This window comes from Diprion similis, chromosome 14 (assembly GCF_021155765.1).
Source record: "Diprion similis isolate iyDipSimi1 chromosome 14, iyDipSimi1.1, whole genome shotgun sequence".
NCBI classification, from domain to species: domain Eukaryota; kingdom Metazoa; phylum Arthropoda; class Insecta; order Hymenoptera; family Diprionidae; genus Diprion; species Diprion similis.
Window position 1 is genome coordinate 9,122,930 of NC_060118.1, and position 22,674 is coordinate 9,145,603.

Genomic DNA, 22,674 nt, shown 5'->3' on the forward strand with positions numbered 1-22,674 from the left:
TCCATTCCATTCAAGGATTTTGATAAAATTTGGTATAAGGGGATAGCTGATTATGAATCTGTACTAAAAATTTGACGATTCAAAATCGCGAATCCAATATGGTGGAGGAAAATATAAAACGTCATTAGATTCTGGTGAAACTCGATACTTCGATACTCGAGTGGTTTCTATTCTTCTAATATTTTCATCTCGTGTTCTAGGTGACAAGATGGCCGCCATACAACGGCGCAAGACATCGGGAACTAAAAGGAACATTGGAAATTTAGTCTTAGTTTTAATATTCATCGGGGTTTCCTCCCCATTAGCCTCGCTAGTCCGATAAATCTAACTACTCTATCTCGCCAATTGTCCATTATATTATTATTGTTATTATTATTATTACCATCACCATCATCATCATCATCATCATCATCATCATCATCATCATTATTATTATTGTTAATATACCAACATCACTATCGTTATTGTCATTATTATTGTTGTTATTATTATTATCCCTACTATATTGTCGTCTGTATAAATCGTTGAATTTAAAATTTTAACCGAATTCAATATACTAAACACACAAACACATGTAACAACTTCACAATTAGCGTAATTTTTTACGTTAAACGAAAGATATTAATAACAATGGTAGCAATAATAACAACAATAGTAATAATAACAATAATAATACATAAAACATTCTTGTACGTTTATTTTCCTTCATTATTCTTAAATCCTTACATACAAACATATGCATGAGGGGCGTTTCGCAAATTATCGATCAAGATCAGAAATTGATATTTCCGATTTGATCCGGTTTTTCTTCTTCTTCTTCACTTTCTTTTTGCGTAAGTACTGGTCGAAGAACAAAGCCCTGATTGAAAAAAAAAAGAAAAAAAAATCCAATTATTCGTATCTGAAATATTACTATTCGAAACCGTTCATTTTCTAAAATCTGAAAAGATTCGGATAATTCCAAGAGAATTTGATAAGAAAAAATAAAAAAATTTTCAAGCCCTGTTCAAAGACTGACATTCCCGTCACAGCAAAACTTGGATTTCGAAAATGATGAAAATTTCAAGAATTACTTCTAAAATGTATCGTTCGCACGAAAATGAAAAATGAAATCCCTTCTAACGTTGCTCGAAAAAAAAAGAAATACATTCACAGAGTTCGTCTGGAAAAAAAAAAAAATAGTAATTTCTTAAACTTTCGTAATTTTCGTAAATGCAACTTTTTAGCTCCGACGAAACATCCATTTTTAAATTGGTCTTCAAATTTTTCGTCATATTTTCGTAGACTTTTTTGGATTTTTTTTTTTTTTTTTTCAAATTTCATAAAATCATCTCGAAAGAATCGTATCTCAAATACGAATGGTTGAAAAAATTTGAAAAAAAAAACAATCAGAGCTTTGTCTTTCGACCCACATTTTTGGCGGTAAAAAAAAATTCAATCCAAATGGAAAATATCAATTTCTGATCTTAATCGATACTTCGCGGAATCTCCCATACATGTATACATACTACGTGTATAATGTACGATAATAATTCTTCTTCAACTTTTTTCGCTTCCTTATACATATATATATATATATATATATATATATATATATATATATATATATATATATATATGTATAAGGAAGCATATATATATAAATATGTATTCACGTCAATTCATCATGGATATTACGTTATACATATAACATAACGTACTACGTCTAATAATACATGTATATAATTATACTATACGTATATGTATACATAACTACGTATATAGACGCGGATATTAAATTTGTACTACGTACATTAAGGGGAAAAGTAAACCCGTTGATACAGATTATAGGTTATGAAAATGTCATAGAGGGGTTGACGATTTATTTTCATTTGTATAACATTCTGCACCGAATTCAAACACCGCTAATCGCTGCGGGGAAATCAATGTTATATTCGAACGTTTTTCAATTGTTTGGTAATTAAGAAATAATTAATGTAACGCAAAATCCGTACAATCATTTCTTTAAAATATCGTTTTATACTAATCCTGAGATAAAAAATAAATAAATAAAAAAGAATTCCGATTTTACAACTCGTGAAATATTTTTTCAAAATTAAAACTGCTTTCTCGCGTCTGATATCTCGACGACAAATTTTTCAACGATTCTCGACGAAAATAACACTCTCCACCAAAGTTATAAATCTCCTAAGTAAAATATTAGCTTTTTGTTGGAAAAAAAAAAAAAAAAAAAAAAGAATAAAAGAAAATCGCGAGGTTTACAGTAAAACTACATTCGTTACGAAAATTCTTCTCAAGAAAGAAAATTTTGATTTATTGTCTTCATTTCACATCATTGAACATTATATTCTAGGTCTATGCGGTTAATCGATTAATCGAAATGATCGATTAATTATTTATTCGAACACGAAATAAAAACTTCAAATTAATCGATTAATAGAAAAAGAAAGCAATTAATGAAAAACATCGATTAATCAGAATAAAAAAAAAAAATAAATTAAAAAAAAACAATTAATCGATCAATTCGATCAATCGATCAATCGCACGGCCCTACTGTATTCGTTTATATAGTGTAATAAAATCTACACTCACAGTCAGATTAAGCAAATCATTGAATTTACAAATATTTCTTTCGTTGGTATTACCATGTCGCATGCAAAAAGCGACTCGCAATCGTCGTGAAATAATTAGAAATAATTATAACAATTATAACAAATTTATACACACGTCATTATAATACACAATTTATAATATACGTATAGTATAATAATAACAACACAAATAAAAGTAGGCTCCATCGTACAGAGACTAATTAGCCAATGATCGAATGATTTAACGCGCATGCGTTAAAATTCTAGAACAAAATCAGTCGTTTCGTCAGGTTTACCAACCGTCGTAAGTTCAGAGATGACAAGCTACAGCGATGTATGTAACCTCAAGAATGTTGCTCGCCCTGACAAAACAAAACTACGTTTCAATTCTGCAATTTTGGCGCATTCGCGTTAAATCATTCGACCATTAGCCAATCACTCTGCGGTATATACATAATATAAATGAATTGTAAGAAACAATAGGATAATCTCGAAAGAGAGACGAAAAGAAAAGAAATGGCAAGCATATATAGATATATCTGATATTGAAAATCAGGAAGAATATATATATATATAAATTATACGATCTGAAGATTATTTAGGGGGGGGGGGGGGGGGATTAGTAAAGATAAAAATAAATCTATCACAACGGCGTCTGTATGTATATAAAATAATAATAATGATAATGATAATAATAATAATATTAATAATAATAACAACAATAAAATATAAAATAATAAGAATAATAATATTAATATTAATAATGATAATAGTAGTAATAATTAATGAATCGATTCAATCTTATGTCTAAAAATAATTCCGTTATTTCTTTTCAAAATTTTTGAGCAATAATTTCTCACTATAGGATTAACCTTTATCTTTATCGAAGAATAAACAATTATCGAGGATATATATGAACGGTCATAATTTCATCTTTTAAGTTTACGGATAACTATCGTTCTAGTCATTGTTATTGTTATCGTTGTTGTTGTTATTATTATGAAATAAAAAAAAAATTTCCATCAAGCACAATATAGAATAGTAACAACAACAACAGTAATAATAATGGTTTGATAAACAATTGCGATCAGATACCGTGCGATCGTCGCTCGTTGCGTCGTATATGTTTATAATATAATATAATATAATATAATATAATAAAATAAAGTATAATATAATATAATGTATTATACATGCATCCATCATATGTTATACATAAAATATAATTTAATAATACACAATTTAGTGCGCGTGCGTCGAGTCGTTCGATTTTTATTGACCGATTGGTTACCTTGCCTTAACGCAATACCAATCGCGAGTATCAGAAAATGTCCCTAGGAGTCCACAACTAAGAATGGGCTCCTAGGGAAATTTTCTGACAGTCGCGATTGGTATTAAACGTTAAGGCGTCAACCGATCGGCCATTAAAATTCTAAAGAATTGACGCACGCGCATAAAGTTCGGACTTTCCTCGTGGACACACTATACACTCTAATAGCGTAAGGACTTATGCACCATTCATTATACAACCTTTTACCGTAAAATTTAAAAAGGAGTTTCCTTTTAGTTTTCAACTGTCGCGGAAGTCAAGGGGATACGTTCAAAAAGGTTGAAATTCAAAAATGGACCAACCAACAATAAAAGGTCGTAAGTACTAATTCACTGATGACTCTGTTATTTTTTTATTTTTTTTTTGAAAGAGAAAATGGATGAAAAAATTTTAAACACCCTTCCCAAAATCCACGAATCTTTACGTTCCAAACGATTTTCACGCGTTTGCGGAAAAATAAAAAACTGGCGGATACAACCTCATACCTATACGTCCGATGTTAATTTTTTTACGCAAATATAAAAGTTTTTTTTATAAATTCTTCCCGATATCGATAAATCTTCATATTTCGAAGCTTTTGACATCGTTTGCGCAAAATAAAAAAAAATAAAAATTAAAAAAAACTCACAAATGTGATAAAACAAAAATATATTTTGTTGCTGAAAGGGAGCGTATCCACCAAACATAAGGCTTTTTAAAACCTTCATTTATTTTTTACGCTGATTTTCGTGCATTTATACGTTTTTACTGTTTTTGTAGCGAATGCAGAGAGAAAAAAAAAAATTACTACGCTCACTCAATGATAAACCCGTCACGAAAACGTGATCTGTGAAAAAATTCTCCTTTAGGTTGAAAAAAAAAAAGTTAAAAAAAAAAGAACCAAATCAAAATTAATGATATTTAAAAGGAACCTTAAAAAATCATTTGAAATTTGACCATCCAATGAAATGCATATAAATATATATATATATATATATATATATTTATATCTAATTGCGTATACATATATTAGGAGCCATTCGTTAATTACGCAAGGGTCTAAAGGTGGAGGGGCGGTTTAAAAAATCTACACGCGACCTTATCTCAGGACAGGTGGGCGAGGAGGGAGGCAAAAGTTATTCTTACAAAAAAAAATTAGAGAAAAAATCGGAAAGAAAATTTGCGAGCATTTGCAGAAAAAATTTTCCATTCGGACGTTTCAAAAACTGTAATATTTGTTTCATCGTTTTTATTATACACAATTTCATATGTACGTATATTGTTATTGTAGAAAAAAAAAAAAATTTCATCTCACAATAAGTTTATCCAAAATCGTATAAATTTGTTCATATTCGCGAAAACTGTAGATAAAATCATACGTAAAAAGTTAGAAGAGGAGAGGGTAGGGGTGGGGGGTTAAAAATGGCTAGAATCATCCTTACGTAACTAATGAATGACCCCTTATAAACAACATTTATATCTTTTGATGGCGAAGTCATAATCGAGGGTCGGATCAATACCGGTATTAACAATAATATTAACAGCTGATTTCGGTTATGTTGTTAGATTAAAAGGGCCGTCCGGAAGCCGAACGGGTTCAAGAGAAACGTGATACGTTTTCAAGTGTCCGAGAACGTCGTCGTCGCGTCGGCCCAATAATATCGCGAATACCAACCCCGTCCATTAAACACCTGTTAAAACGTGTCGCTTCGAAGTGTATTAATTGGTGATAAGGAAGGCCAACAAAATGAATTTTCTTACTTTGACGTTACTTTTGAATAAATAAATAAATAAATAAATAAATAAATAAATAAAATTTGATAAAAATAAATGAACATACATTCATATTACTTATAAAAGTTTCGTCTCGTCGTTATTACGTTGAACAAAAAAATAAGACGAGATCAAACTTTTACAAGTATTATGAATGTATGTATTATTTTTTTTTTTTTTTTTTTTTTTTTAACTTATTATTCCATGTATACAATCAAAATTTATTTATTAATTTATTTATTTAAATATAAACTCAAAGGAAGAAGCAAAAAAAAAAAAAAAAATTCTCTTCAACCGTGATTAATTATTATTTTTACATATAACAGTAATTTTAACGCGAAACTTAGATTTGTTTGATAATTATTGTTATTCGTTACAATAAATGTTTAAAGAAGTAGGTAATTTTTCTTAAAATCTTAAATATCCTTCTGATTTAACTAAAAAAGCAAACTTTATCTAATAAAAATATTTTTTCTTTCACAAGTTGCGTGGAAAAGATTTTAATTCATGTATACGTATATACGTATATCACACCCGCGTTACGCGTGCGAGAAACAATTTTTTATAATCTTTCAACCGCACGTGTATCTTATTTTTATTTATTTATTTATTTATTTATCTCTCATTAGTTTTATCATTGTGATTATTATTATGATTATTATTTTAATTTATTGTTCGAAAAAAAATGGAATCAAAAGAGTATGTGGAAAACAAAAAAAAAAAAATAAGAAAATGAAAGATTAAAAATAATAAGAAAATTAAAATCCAACAGATATTTTATCGACAATTGTGACATATAAATATTATAAAAATATAATATCTAGATCGTATTTATTATACAACAGGAGCTAGGTTAAAATTTAAACTATCTCTCGTGCTCGGCTGTAAAAGTGTAAAGAGAAAAATAAAAACATGAAAAAACAAAGAAATCAGTATTTGCACAGGATTTTTGTTGTACTATATATACAATATAAATATATATATATATACACGCACACACACACACACACATATAAATATACATGACATTCAACATGAGCACGATTTTCCCCTTCTTTTCTTTCTTTCGAAACCACTTTTGTCGTTGTTGTTCTATTTTCTCGTTTTCTTTCATTAATTTTCATTTTCCTATTTCAACCGGGCAAATTCTTTCGCCAATTTATTTTTCCCTTTCTAGCTTCCCCGCGAATTATCTACGGGAATTAATGAATAATTCAAATTCAGGGTGGCCAACACGCAACGCGTACCGATATACCTACATTATACATATATATATATATATATATATATATATATGGGAAATTCCACGCCACTCAGTAAACGTATAACCAAACTAAAATTTTTGAAATTTCATCAAAGATGTTTCTTACGTTAGAAAAACACTTAAAAACCATCGTAAGAATGAATTTCAATTTTTTTCAATCACTCGTCTTTACCTCATGAACTTTTAATCCCATTTCAAAAACACTGGAATCGATTTTTTTTTTTTTTTTAATTTTCTTTCTCAAAATGAGAAAAAAAAAACATTTCGTTCCCGAAACGAAACATTTTTACCCAAGACTTAGAGCGGAAGAACGTTTTCTGTTATTTCTCTTATCGTTTTTGATCATGATTTTAACGGGTTTTTTCTTCTTTTTTTTCTTCTTTTCTTCTTTTTTTTTTTCTTTTGTTCCTTCAATACCATACCTGTTCCAAATCAGCGACAAAAATATGCGAAAGGAAAAAAAAAAAAAAAAGGACCGAGGTATATTTCAGGACTAAAGAAACAGAGAAAAAAGGAATCCGTAATCAAAATCGGCGATGCGGCACGTGTATCAGGTACACTAGATTTGAGACGGGTACGAAAAACTGGTAAAAAAAAGCGATTTAAGAAATGTAAAAAATGATGAGAAAAATTGAAAAAAAAAAAAAAAAAGCAAGAAATAGAAATTCAAGAAAACACCCTTTCACTACGAATCTCGCGTGAATATGTTTACAATGTTTTTGAGACGTGTTCCAAAAATTTGTAGAGTAAAGAGACTATAGTGTTGGAAATAATTGGGAAGTTCTTTATTTTTTTTTTCCTTCTTTTCGGAACGTTATCAGGGGTCGTAACAACATAGGAAAATTACTTTATGAAATTAAAAAAATTTCATGCGAGTCAACAGTTTACCGAATTGGCGTGTAAAGCACCGCGTACGTCCGTGTGCATACATATATATATATATATATACATTAGACTGGATCAAAAAAAAATAACTTTTTTTTTTTAATGGTATACTGAAAATATTGTTCAAGATGACGAAAAAGAAATACCATAAAAATTTCAGATTTTAATATTGATATTCAGAGGTGCCTCATCGCGATTTTCTACTTTCCATAAGAATAACATGGCAAAAATGGTTCTTGCTCCTTGCGATTTTTATAACTAGATAACGACGCGTCGTACAGAAAATTCATAAACATGTTTTTGTAGGAAATTGAACGTTCTACAAAAAAGGTCTCTTGTCATTTTACGATAAGTCTACTCCTTCAAAAGTTATTTGAGGTCCTTTGCTGATATTTGACCTTAAATAACTTTTGAAGGAGTAGACTTATCGTAAAATGACAAGAAACCTTTTTTGTAGAACGTTCAATTTCCTACAAAAACATGTTTATCAATTTTTTGTACGACGCGTCGTTATCTAGTTATAAAAATCGCAAGGAGCAAGAACCATTTTTGCCATGTTATTCTTATGGAAAGTAGAAAATCGCGATGAGGCACCTCTGAATATCAATATTAAAATCTGAAATTTTTATGGTATTTCTTTTTCGTCATCTTGAACAATATTTTCAGTATAACAATAAAAAATAAAAAAAGTCAATTTTTTTGATACAGTCTAATAAACATACATACATATATATAAAGATTTACATCCGCGTATATTTTGAATAATCCAATCGTCGAAACGACTTGAAAAATTTGACCAAATTGAAAATCATTCCCCCTCATCCTGCATGCATACGTAGTAATCATATTTATCCGCATTATAAATATCCGTTCTTCATATCGCATTTTATTATACGTGATGAATGTAATATAATACAATACAATATAGTATAATATAATATTAGGTATAACAAAGAAGAAGACAAAAAAATCGCAACATCACGTATAACGCAAACTTTATTATTTGTATATACGCGTATTATCTACATATTAGTGAATAACAATATGTGGTAGTAATAATAGTAATGATAATAATAATGATGATAATAATAACAATAACAATCATCACCATCTTCATCATCTTCATCATCGTCATCATTACCATAAAACAATCGCAATCGTGAGTATAATTCTAATTAAACAATCATCACAAATAATAACGATTATACATACAGCAAATAACGCATTTTGCTAGTTAGAAAATTCGCATAATCGTTATAATATACATATATACTATATATATATCATACAAAGATTTATTATATTATATTATATTGCATTATACATTACTATTACTATTATTATTGATGTAAAAAATGAGATTTAATGACAAAGAATTGCGAGAGGAAAAAAAAAAAAAAGTAGACAATTATAACAATACATAACATATAATTATGAAAGGCGACGTGAATTAGACGGAAACATTAGTGTGATGATGTAACGTGGGGGGTAGAGAGAGAGAGAGAGAGAGAGAGAGAGAGAGAGAGAGCATGAGGCGCAAAGTGTATACATATAGATGTATTATTATTATTGTTATTGTTATTATTGTATGAAACCCGATTGGACCGGAAAGTGCGGTATACTGTATATTATTGTATTGTATTGTATCAATTTAACCGATAATCCATTCAACGTCACTCTTGTGTATTGCAATTACTTATATATATATATATATATATTCGATTATATATAAAAACTAACGTCCAGTGTGTGTCTACGCAACTGCGGAGAGGAAAAAAGGAATCAAAGTACATATTGTGAAAATTTAAACTTTGGAGCTTTGGAAAAAAAAGAAGAGAAAAAATAATAATAATAATAAGAATAATATCAAAACACGTTAGTATCGCAATCAATTTAACAAGAAAAATGAGAAATAGAGAAAAAAGCGTTGCAACCAATATTATAAATATCGGCGAGAATGTGTACCTACTTTGAAAATAAAAATCCTTCTCATTTTATTAATATTATTATTATTATTGTTGTTAATATTATTGTTATTAGTCGAAACTGTTTCATTTCTTGATATGTGATCGAACGTTTAACGGAAAAGAGAAAGGAAAGAAAGAAAAAAAAACAACGATTATACGTGAGATTTTTGTCCGTATAAATCGCGAGTAACGATTCAAACGTTACACTTTCAAAAATTTCATATTGTAACATTTTACGTACGTAGTGTGTATAATAAAAAAGCACGAAAGTGTGAAAGGAAAATTATGCGGTATGAAAAGATTTTTTCAAAAATTAAAAACTATATATATATATATATATAATAGTAATAATAATAATAACAATAATAATAATACCAATAACGATAATGATAAATAATATTAAAAATATATTAAACAAAATCGGTAAGCTCCTGATTGCATAATTATACGATATTACACACATACGTTATGTATGTATGTATGTATGTGTATGAATTTGAAAAAAAAAAAAAAAAAAAAATCACCTCAGCAAAAAAAGAGAAAAGAAAATTTATAAATACATGTATGATAATTAATTATTAGCTATAGATTATATTGATATGTGTATGTATATGTTGCAAAGGTTCGAAACTCCGAACTGATATCGCGATTTTGTTATTTGAAAAATTCAACATCCAAACGAAGAGAAAAAAGAAACAAGAAATTGAGGGTGTGGAAAAGAAAAGAGAAAAAAGAGAAAAAAAAAAAACAAAGAAAGAAAGAAAGAACGAAAAATTCAGGGACCCGCGGAGTAAATTATAATAATACGACGAATAAACGAATAATAAATACACAAACGATGTAGCTTGCAGATATTTTCGTGTGAGAGAGAGAGAGAGAGAGAGAGAGAGAGAGAGAGAGAGAGAGAGAGTGTAAAAGAAAAAGCTTATCATGATTATTATTATTATTATTATTACAATTCTTACTATGATAACGATCATTGTTATTATTTTCCTTGTTCTCGTTATATTATTACAAGGTAAAGAAAAAAAAAAAAAAATCCTTCCTTTTGTTCATTCGATTATTAATCCAAGTACTTTGTATGAAAATCTTACTTCGAGTCGACAAATAATGATGTTGCAGCTTTATAAAACGAAATAATTGATTAATCGACGCAGAATAAAGGAAAAAAAAAAAAAAAAAAAAAAAAGAAGAAGAGTTGAAAACAAGCGTTTGACAAAAAAAAAAAAGGGAAGGAAAAAAAGAAAAAAAACGAAAATCACGGGACCATTTCGCTAGCGATTTTTATTATGAATCACCCCGTTGCGATTACGATTATGTATGTAAAAAATTTCCAATTTCAGTTTCATTAAGTACAGCAAATGTATGCAAAAAAAAAAAAAAAAAAAAAAAACACTCTCGCAGCAAGTATTATACTTTTTTCAATTTAATCTGACATTGGACAAAAGCTGACAAAGCTTAACGTATAAAAATCAAAAATCATGTAACTTTAATACTCCAAGAGACATGAACATGCATAATAAGTGGAAAAAATTTAATTTCATTATTTTTCGTATCGCTATCACGTATATAAATACAAATTAATTATTTGCGCATAAACAATTACATTTTAATTATGTATATGCATATATGTATATTCGTCTGCAGGCAGCATCGAAAAGTGTATCTATTTCCAAATTTATAAAATCGCGTATTATTATTACGCATTTGAAAAATATTATATTATATTATATATTATTATATTATTATATTATTATATTGTGCATATACCGTATCGCGCTTAATCGCACGGATCGACGCGATTAAACAATAATTATTGTTAAATTAAGATATAATATTGCATAATTACCGTTAGTTGATGTAAATTACTTAGGGATCGGGATAATCTTTCAAACTTTTGTATTTTCATTCATCGGTTTTTATTCATTTATTTATATTTCTTCAATAATAATTCTTTGTTCTTTCTCAGTGTTGGAAGAAGTCAAAAGAGAAAAAAAAAAAAATTTATATATATATATATATATAAATCGTGCGATATTATTAAAACTGAATTTGAACGGAAAAAAAAAATCTATGTATTAGCATACATATAGCGTATAACAAATAAATGGTAATAATCGGCAAAAATGGCGAGAATCGGAGAAAATATATATAATTTTTCTTTTCTCCCTATCTTTTATTCAATTGATTTAGAAGAAAATTATTTCATAGACTGTAATTATAATTATAATATAAAATTAAAAGCGATATTGAATTAACGTCATCATTACCTGATCACCATCGTCATTATATGATAATTAATACTGTTATTATTAATCTAGGTCCGGTTATAATTATATAGTATATACATATATATACATATATATATATATATATGGAAATTATATATATATACTAAAAATTAAGGTAAAATAATAATTAATTACGATATAATTATATTACATAATTTCGAATTAATTCTAAAGAAATACGAAACTAAGAAGAAAAAGAAAAAAAAAAAAGAAGAAAATGTAAGAAAAGAAAGGAAAAAAAAACGAAAACATGGAAAAGAAGTCTAATAACAATAACCTGCAACTCGAACATTTCTCAATATATGTCTGCAATCATGTATTATAGAAGGTATTGATTTGATTCAATAAAAAATATGAAAAATAGTATATTCAGATGAATTCATTTGCTTATTGCAATAACATTTCAATGATACCCCTTCATCTCTCTCCCTCTCTCTCTACTGAAATAAATCCCGCAAGCCCGATACGATAATAAGATTAAAGGAAAATAAAAAAAAAAAATTAAAAAATCTTATTCTTTTTCAAATGAAATAGAAAAAAAAGAAATTTCGTCGCAAGTGAAAAAAAAAAAAAATAAAAAAAAAAACATGTTTGTTGGGGGGGAAAAAAAAGAACAAAAAAAAAACCGTAAATAAAACAATAATAATCATCGCCGTCACGTGTCACCTGTTGAAAGAAAATTCTTCCGCATATTTCTAACAAACAGGGAACAAATAACGCGACGATAATTAATTCATCATTCGTATAATATATTTATGATATATATTTATTTGCGCATTATGTGTAGTAATAATAATAATAATAATAACAACAAAATACAATAAAAATGGCCCTGATTCTATATTCAGAAACTATAATGATAAATTTATTTCAACTGCGACGGGGTCTGAGGCATTTATCGAAGACATTATAATATGTATACGTAGATAGGTAAGTAAGTTTTTATTGTTATTCCTCTTCCTACGTAAATCTGAGAGAAAGAGAAAATATATCTCGTGTGTGTTTGTGTGTTTGTAACAAACGGTAAGTAACGAAGTGTGGGAGAATAAACGGGGGGGGGGGAGAGAACAAATGCAAGACAAACAAAACTGTATAAAAAAAAACGACTATTTTTTTTTTTCGAAAGTCAAGTTCAAAATATTGTACCAAATGACGACAAAAAAGATATTGTCCAAATTTCAGCTCTTGATGTATTAATATTTAAGATTTGCATAATCTCGATTTTCCGTTTACCGTTTAAATAACTTGGGAAATTGTTTTTTTTTTTTTTTTTTTTTTTTTTTTTCCAGGGAATTCAACGCTCTTAGAAAAGCGACGTCTCTTATCATTTTATCATAAATTCTATACTCTTTCAAAACTTATTTAAGATCCTTTGTTGACCTTATGATCTTGAATAACTTTCGAAAGATTAGATTTATCATAAAACGATAAGAGACTTCTTTTGTAAAAGCGTTCAATTCCCTAACAAAAAAAGAAACAAATACCTTCCGTTCTTATCAGTAAACTAACACCTTGACCAAGAGTTTACAAGATTCTCAAAGTTTGAAAGAAAAAAAATTGCCAAACTTATTTAGACTGGGGAACAAAAAAAAATCGCAATAAGAGTTCAAACTTAATGACAGCAGCTCGTCTTTTCATCATTTCGAACAATATTCTCAGCTTCAATTTTGAAAAAAAAAAAAAAAAAAAAAATCGACAGATTTCTTTTTATACAGTCTAATATACATATATATATATATATATATATATATATATAAATATATATATATAAATATATACTAAACACAGCGCAAGTATATGATATATACTTATAATATGAGTGCATGTGTGTGTCTGTGTGTTGTAACAGTAGAATATATGTATGTATGTATATATTTAATATATAATATAAATATAGATGTCTATGCAGGTAGGTAATGTATACCTATTTAAATTGGCACTGACAACAACACCAAGACTGTCACCAGAAAAAATTTATTAACCGTCCGATAAACACGAATATATGTATCGATAAGACGATGATTAATCATCATTCGATAAATTATTAACTTCGTTATATATTTCGTCTAAAAACCTTTAACGCTGTAGTCAAAAACGCGTTTTTAAATAGAGGATAAAAATAAATAAATATACAATATATAATATATATATATATATAAAGTATAAAGAGATTGCAGATGATTAAACAAATTGATAATCACACGGATGAAATAAACGATTGAAATTGATTTCGATGTAAAGAAGTGATTAAATCTATATATTATATATTATGTACGAATATATATTTAATAATTCCTCTCTCGCGCGATAATTATGCGGTAAGTATAATTAAACAGTGGAATGAGATTAAACCGTTGATTGTATGGTTTGTAGGTGGTATCGATGGTTTGTCGTTGTAGTTGTGATGACGGTGGCGGTGGTGGTGGTGGTGGTTGTGGTTGTAGTAATAACAATAAGTTTAAAATGAGCAAACTTTGAATCACAGAGTAGGCAAAAACCCTAACTTAGCTATACAGCATATTATAAACCCTCGCTAACAATAACGATAAAGATCAGAGATCAGAGATCAGAGATCAGAGATCAACGAATTATTCAACATGCAAAGTCAGAGCGGAGAGCGCCGAAATTACAAAGCCAAAGCCAAAGACCCTTCGCAGCCTTTTTCTCGTTTCAGAAATAACGTTTAACGTTTATTATCGATAATAATTTCATCATTATCATTATCATTATCATTAATAATATTATTAATTATTATATCCTGCTATATATGTATCGTGATAACAAAAAATATATTTTACACAACTATTAATCATGATGTATATATGTATATATCGTAATTATTTTTTGCATTTTTTAACTTTGTTTTCTTTCTTTTTTCTTTTTTTTTCTTTTTTTTTTTTTTTTTTGTTTCTCTTAATTTCTAATTATTTAATACATATATATATATATTTTTTTTTTTTTTTTTTTTTCTTACTCGTTCTCTTCCCCGCTTTTTTCTATATCGTCTATTCATAGAATGTAGTTGTTCTTATACGTTAGCGTTAATCGTCCTCCGATTATTTCAACCGATCGGGTCACTCTTCTCGCAAATTAGCCAAACACTTCTTGAGTAGTTCGGCGTGAGCCTGGTTTAAAATGTTTTTAATTAATAGTCGTTAGTTTTGATTGATTTAAAGGAGAATACGAATAAAAAACGTTGTACGTACTTTGGCGTGTTTAATTTCGAGCTCGGTTAACTCGATAAGATTCTTTTTAAACGCGGCTACTCGCCTGGTTTTAAAATCCGTAAGCTCTGAAATTAACAGTATATTGATTTATTCGCTTTGAATTGAAAGATTACGAAATATCCATTTAGAGATGGCTTAAAGGGTGAGGAAAAAAAAAAAATTACAAAGAAAAACGTCAATGCGTTTCTAAGTTTATACCTTCTTTTCCTTTTTCCGACATTTGTTCAAACTTCTCGCACGCCTCGGTCTGAGATTGTTCCGCCTTCGTGATGGAAAGAATAATTTTTCATACGTCAATGAATAAAATTTTTACAACACCGACAACAATTACACTAATACATTTCAAGTGGAAATTATTGTTCTTTTCTTATTTCTTTTGTTTTTTTTTGTTTTTTGTACTATATACCTGATCGTTTAGGACAGATTAGTTTTGTTTAAAAATTTAATTGAAAAGACAAACTCAATGTTTCACACAAAAGATCTCTGGCGATTGCTATTACAACATCATAAAACTAAACAGTCATGCTCGGGAATCGGTCAAAACCTTTGGAAAGATACTGAGAATAAACTATCGTCGAGGAAATATAATTCTGGTTTCTTTTTTTTTTTCTTTTTTTTTTGTTTTTTTTTTCCATCCATGCAAATATCGAAAAAAACTTAATTTTGAATATTATAGATCCTCGACGATTGTCAATAAAAAAAGAGAAGGAGAAACTCTATAGACGAATGACATATCGTAACAATGCGTACGTATTAAATGGTATATTGAAATGGGGACACACCTCTGCAACTTCCAGTGCCTTTTAGGAGCAAGAAAAATGAAGATGATCAATTTTAAAAGTTTCAATTTTGTGGAGAAGAAAAAAAAAAAAAAAGATTAACGTCACTATCAATTCTTGCCTAGCAGAGAAATGCGAATAAACGATGAAAATTCTCGTAACAAATGAAATGCAGAGAAACGATTTTTAAATCACGGATAAGAAAAAATCAAAAAAAGAAATTGATATGTACTGTCATTACTCGATGTACTCGACACTGTTTACAAGTTACATTCCAATTAATAATAACCCTGTACTTTATTATCAATTACCGTTTGATCCGTGAAGTGACGTAATGAAAAACAAGATCGATAAAAGAGAAAAAAAAAACGTGGTTTACCAATGGAGAAAAAACCGAATAAGCGATCGATGATAATTAACCAGGGGGGTGAAACGACGGGTAATTCCATTACTTACGGCATGAACGTCTTTATTTTTAGCGCGAGCTTTTTCCAGGGTACGATTTGCAGTTTCGTAAGCATGAAGAGCTTTCAGTCTTCTAAATAACAACCGTTTCGCAGCGGCTGTATCTCTCATATAATATCTCAGAGTGTCTGATAATTTCAAATCTTCGTCAGACGCAACTCGTCCTTCGACTTTCTGTAAATGTTAAAACAAATACGTCAGAAATAACAGGCGTTGAATTGTTGAGAACGAGCGAGAGAGAAAGAAAAAAAGAAAGAAAGAAAGAAAGAACGATGCCAGAATTTACCCTAAGTTTTTCAAGAGTTTCGGCAATCTTGGTGAGAAACCTTTCTAATTTGCCATTATCTGTCGTAGCGAGCTGAAGGAGATTGGTGGATATTTTTATGTAAGAATCTGCAACATCCTTGTGTTTAACAGTCTGACGATCTGCTCTGCCCGTAGATTCTTTTAAATTTTGATGATACTGTTGAAGGAACGTCATCTCCTGATCAAAGAAATCGTTGACATCTTTCACGGTGGCGGAGAGATAATATTCGTCTGTAGTTTTTGAAAATGATTTCACCAATCCGCCAAACATCTCCATCTTATTTTTCCCTAAGTGATATAAAATTTCAGTTATAGATAATTGCAACGAACCATCGAATTATCGACTACTCTCACTAACGAACAACCAATATTCGTACCTCTAACGCAAAGATCCTGATCATACTCCAGAAATACTCTTAAATTATGATCGTTTCGAAATACAGGATGATGAGCCAGCCGAGTAAGGAACATTTCGTGCATCGCTACAGTTTTTTTAAACGTAGCAAGATACTCGCTGTAAAACGATATCAAGTGAAAGTGATATTTACACATTAGATCTGACGTACGAATTAGAAAGAGAAGATAATAACAATCCAACAATTGCAAAGAATGAGTAAAAAAGTTGAACAATATTTCACAGTTTAAGCTGCGACAACTTCTCAGTGAACTAAACACAGCGACTTACGCCTCGAGCTCTTGTTTCATTTTGGTAAATTCTTCCCTAGTCATAGTACCTTCTCCTTCTCCAAGTTTTTGTAGTTTCTCTCTGGAAGCATCGAAATCAGGCCTCGGTGGTACAGGCGGAATCTAAACGTGGAAACAACGCAATGAAAATAAAAGTCAAACGACGCTTTATGGAATATATCGCTTCTAAACAAACTCCTGTGCCTTGTTAAAAAGCATCGAGATAAAAATCAAGGAAACTCACGATATATCCAGCATACTCCTCGTTTTCCTCGAATCGATCGTGAAGCCAAACAAATTCCTCATGTTGTCTAACGACGAGAAATTCAGGCTTCTGAAATTCCGGCAAGGTTGTTTTGGTATGAACGGTAAACTTCACCTTATCCTTTTCGCTGAGCGCGTCTGATATATCGACTTGCAAAGATTTGTCCGACAAGTCGATTGTATCGGCGTGAATAGTCTGGAGAAAAGTTTTGAGTAACGAATTAAATCGATACGAATAAAATTAGATTCGACGACGGAACGAAAGAAGACAAAGAATGAAGTAACGAAATAGAATACTAAACAATTGTTATAATAAAATAATAAAAAAATGAAACTACCTTCTTCGGAGGAGCGCTGTTTAATATATCATTCGCGTCGCATATTCCGTCCTGAAATAATTTAAAGAACATATTTTATAAACGATAATTCTTAATTAATCCCAACTTTTGCTTAGCTAGTCGTGAATCGAACGAGTAATTCGTGCAATAAAATCACGGTCGTATGACAGACCGGTTGTAAAATAATCGTAGTGATAACAGGCACCACCTACCATCATGGCTGCAGGCGTCTCCTTGACACTTGACACTGCTTGACACGAAGCAACTGTCAAATTGGAGGAGATAGATATTTTGAAAAGCAAGACTGTCGGGTGGAATGAGGGGGAGAAGAGGGAAATCAAACTCGCCGAGACAATTGCCGACCGGATAAAATATCGGTCGTGACTTATAGGATTAATGACGAATTTGGGGGGGGGATGCCGGTAGCGTTGATTTTTCCTCAAATAAAACAAAACACGATTCAAATATGAAATTGTCGCAACGGCCGCGATATTACAGCTTATTGTACCACCTCAAAACATTTTACCATTTTACTACCAACTAACTACTCACGCGATCAGCTGTATTATCGGCGGTGCACAGCAACGCCCACGTGTCACTTTGCGATACTACACGACCATAGAGTGCGGAGTAAGGTAAGATGGAACAGAAACGCTTCCTCCACGGTGTGGCGGGAAAATTTGTAACGTATGTTTGTGGCTAACTTCAGAACCCTGGAGTATCAAGTCCACGCACAGTAAGGAAAACCGGATAAGGGTGAGTAGGATTCGTGCACAGTGAGGTTTCCGTGCAAACTTGATTCTTTTTTTTTATGTGATATCACTTCAAACAACTATTTTCGGACTATTTTTTCTTTACTTGTGATGTGAGCTTCAAATTCTTCTCTTCAAATTTCATGATTCTAGGTCAACAGGAAGTACCCTATGGATTTTGATTTGATCAAAATATGAGGTAAAAGAAACTTGTGTGCCATATCTTTGGATTACGAAAACTTAGAAGCTTGAATATTCTACGAATATTCTACACCTTTGAGTGACCGCAGACCTTAGTATTTGGTATTAATTGCAACCTGATACCTCGACCCGTCTCAGCGAAAAAGCGTCTTGACGGATTGACGGACGGACAACGAAGTGATCCTGTAAGGGTTCCGTTTTCAACTTTTGCGGTGCGAAACCCTAAAGAGCGGGAAAGTATTGTTCAGAATGTAGTACGAAAATATTCGTACGCGAAAAACAATTTTTTTAGCATATTGTATTGTGCGATTTACGATTAGAGCTATTTACGATTACGAGCAATTACTTAATTGACCACGACAAGGCGATTTTTTTCATACAACCATCTTTTCACATCACCATACAACCAACGGTTATTATAACATTCAAGTTCATTCGGGTTTGTAAACAATCACCAACGTTCTGGGATGGATGCGCAAATGGCATCATCGATGCACAAGAATGGGTAGACTTGTATTAATTTCAGTTGCTGTAAGATATCGCATAGAATGATGCGTTATGTTTCGAACCAAAAACAAGTTAGCGGCAAGCCCAAAGCATTAATAAACATCACCGTACAATATGGAAGCGATATGAAGGCACGGTAAGGCAATACGAGTATACCTTCCATCCCTCGCTCTGCGTTGTGATTTGCTGAACGAATGCCCATTCAATGATCCAACCGATCATGGTGCAGAGCGAGAGAGGCAAAGTGTACTGATGTTGCCTTTGGCTGGTTACGCATACGAGCATTCGGATGCTACATCCGCATGTATAGCAGGCTCAATCACTTGAGTGATGTCAAGCAACATTTTTGTCAGGAGAGTTATGACACATTTGACATTTGTCCAATATCACAAACATTAGCCATATGGAAAAAAGTCCGCTAGTATCACAGAAAAAGTTAGTCGAAGTAGTTGAGGTCTTCGGCACAAAACACAGAACCACGCGATATTAAGTGCCTGCGCAAAAGGCGCGTCAGATTTCCTTGATCAATCTAAGTGCGAAAAGCAGGGTGGCGATAATTGTGATCGAATAAAATTCTCCGAGTTTTTCTCGACTTTACCCGTCAAAAACCTCAGAATTCTCTAACGTTTTCCCACGAAAATTAAGTGAAGTCGGGCAGTTTTTATGACAAAAAGCTCCAGAAGTTGTGCACTGTGAATGTATAAATTTGGATCTGAAAAACACAAAGTATTGCTTCGTTTCACACGAATAATTGGAAATCGAACGATACCATTTCCGAAAGTTAGCTGAACTGAATTTAAGAAACATAGCTGAAGTTAGAAAAGTATTCATAAAAAGTGCGTTTTTCTCTAGGGTTCATCATAATTTCCCGAATATTTCGGTTTTCCGGTCTTTCGCCACCTTGGAAAACACACGACGGATCGATCTGTCAAAAAACCTTAAATATCTAGGAATTGTCACAAATTTCTGTAAAAATCCAATCCGCATCTGCGTCTTTTTGAATCCGACACATTGCGATGCGGATTGTTGTTTACAGATGCGAATCAATTCCGGGAGGGAGGTTGGAAGGCATGCATTATTGTGTGGCGTGGCGGTCGGCGGTCCTCTTCGACGCGAAGTCTTCGAGCTCAGCATCTCTCCCCATCTAGCGTACCACGGAACGCGATAGATGGTCCAGAGATGCCTTTTGCCCATTCAAACGATCACAGAGATCAATTGAATGAAATAATGACAGATAAAGACTAAATAATCCAATTCAATAACGACTGGAAAATGATAGCAAAGTAACAAGAAATAGGAAATGGATCCTCGTAAAAATTTGAAAGCTTACTAATACATAGTTCGGAGACTCTTATATTCAGTCTTTCGCGTGTTTCTGGATGAATATCACTGTGATCATTTGACGCTGTGGATTACAAAAGTTAGTCACATCGCGATGCATCGCGACCTTCCTACCCTCACCTGTTTACCAACGGAACCACCCAACGGAAAATACAGACTCACACACACATGCATAAGCCACGCGACGGATCCCAAAACGTCCACCTACCTACCCGATCACCTATATTCGATCTAAACGATTTTCCATTCTTTCCAACACACATCATTCCTCCTCATTTGCGCCGTGGGCACTGTGACTTACTTTTTCATTGATTACCTGTAGGGAGCAAAACGTTTTTGTACCATAGTCAGCGAGAGTATCATTTTAGTGAATGCTGGTGGACTATCGGTACATCAACCTTTTGTAAAATGGATTAAAAACATCCTGTATGCTTATCAGCATTTTTCTAAGCGAGCTAAGCCTGAATTTATTCGATAATTGCTGGGCATCAAAAAACTGAAAATGATTCAAGATATATCATGTAAGTTGATTAAGTTACGTTCTACCAGACTTTGAAACGTTATCAATTAAACAATCGTTGGAATAATTTTAAACCTCAGGTATATCCACCACTTAAACGATATCATTGTAATTGTATAATCTGTAGCTGAACACAATCTGTTTTCGCGAATGTCGAGTAAGTGATGGTAACCTGTCGCGATGCTCATTCCACTTTCAACAACGTGCAACATTTCTAACTTTGAAGTAACTGTGATAAAATAAGTCAACTCTGATAAGAAAGAAGAAAAAAAAATGAATCGACTGAAAGTCAAGCACCGTTGAGATCGCGAATGAGCCTATCCATGCAGCTAAGAAATCGAATATTAGTGTAACAATTTTTACCGCCACGCCACGTGACAAAGGAGTTCCAGGGAAATACCCGTAACCTAAACACATGCAAACTCACCAACGTTGCTGAGTAATGGAGAAGTTACTCAGATGTCTCTGCTGTCAATCTGGAAAAAACAAAAAAAGGAAACTTGCATTAATTTAGCAAACTGGCTTTTGAGCTGACAAATTAACTACTAATTTTATCTATTTTCATATTTATTTACAGCATGTTACGCAAGGACAAAAGTTTGACTTCGAATGTATCACCTCGAATTATCAAACAATAATTAAAATAAGTATTCTTACCTCCTCAGGGCTGCTCCACACTTCATCAGTAGTAGGTCTGGTAGAATCTCAGGCTGAACACCGAAGCGAAGCACATTTTACACTGTAATAAGTACAAAACAAAATTTTATCCATCTTGAATTGAATCCATCTCAGCAAGCATGGAATAAATTCATAAAACCAATGAACAGAATTTAAAATCAGAGAGCGGTGTTCGCCATCAGTCAAGATTAACCGTTAAAATTCTTTATCATCAATTCAAAATCACATCGATTACGTACCATCCAGTTTCATTGAAAGCAGTGGATGGTCTAGTTTTCACTTTGTACTAAGGAATCAATTGATCAAGTCACTTCTTTCATATGATTCCTAAGTGTGGTCAATAGCGCTACAATATGTAGTCTGTCCCTGTAATCAAGTAAGAGATAACATTTAGTTCGTATTTGATTTTCCAAATCCAATACACGCACTATTGGAAATTTGCAATTGTTGTTATAAAATATAATCAAGCACTGAATAGCAATAAATATCAACTCAAAGAGAAATTTTTCTGAACTAAAGTAGCTAGTAGTAT

The 22,674-nt window shown here is 31.2% G+C and overlaps 2 protein-coding genes across 7 annotated transcripts in view; one reads left to right on the forward strand and one right to left on the reverse strand.

Moving 5' to 3' along the window:
* The window catches only part of LOC124414841 (hemicentin-2-like), a 167,139-nt gene extending 166,697 nt beyond the window's left edge, over positions 1 to 442 (forward strand). The window contains exon 8 of the mRNA XM_046895935.1: positions 201 to 442. Within this exon, the coding sequence (XP_046751891.1) occupies positions 201 to 322 (122 nt within the window). The 3' untranslated portion in view covers positions 323 to 442. The remainder of the gene's footprint in view (positions 1 to 200) is intronic.
* A 14,635-nt stretch (positions 443 to 15,077) lies between these two features.
* On the reverse strand, positions 15,078 to 18,699 carry LOC124414825 (sorting nexin-6). 6 transcript variants are annotated; one of them, XM_046895904.1, is made up of 11 exons: positions 18,356 to 18,697; positions 18,144 to 18,194; positions 17,786 to 18,001; positions 17,543 to 17,664; positions 17,235 to 17,371; positions 16,838 to 17,145; positions 16,543 to 16,725; positions 16,090 to 16,107; positions 15,506 to 15,569; positions 15,287 to 15,372; positions 15,078 to 15,205 (listed from the first exon to the last, which is right to left on the reverse strand). In XM_046895904.1, the coding sequence occupies exons 1-11, from the start codon at positions 18,359 to 18,361 to the stop codon at positions 15,155 to 15,157; spliced, it is 1,242 nt and encodes a 413-aa protein (XP_046751860.1). In that variant the 5' UTR covers positions 18,362 to 18,697; the 3' UTR covers positions 15,078 to 15,154. The 6 variants fall into 6 exon arrangements, 5 of the variants coding, with proteins under 5 accessions (XP_046751860.1, XP_046751862.1, XP_046751861.1 ...); XM_046895906.1 differs by lacking the exon at positions 18,144 to 18,194; XM_046895905.1 differs by lacking the exon at positions 16,090 to 16,107 and having other exon boundaries at positions 18,356 to 18,696.
* Positions 18,700 to 22,674: the final 3,975 nt, after the last annotated feature.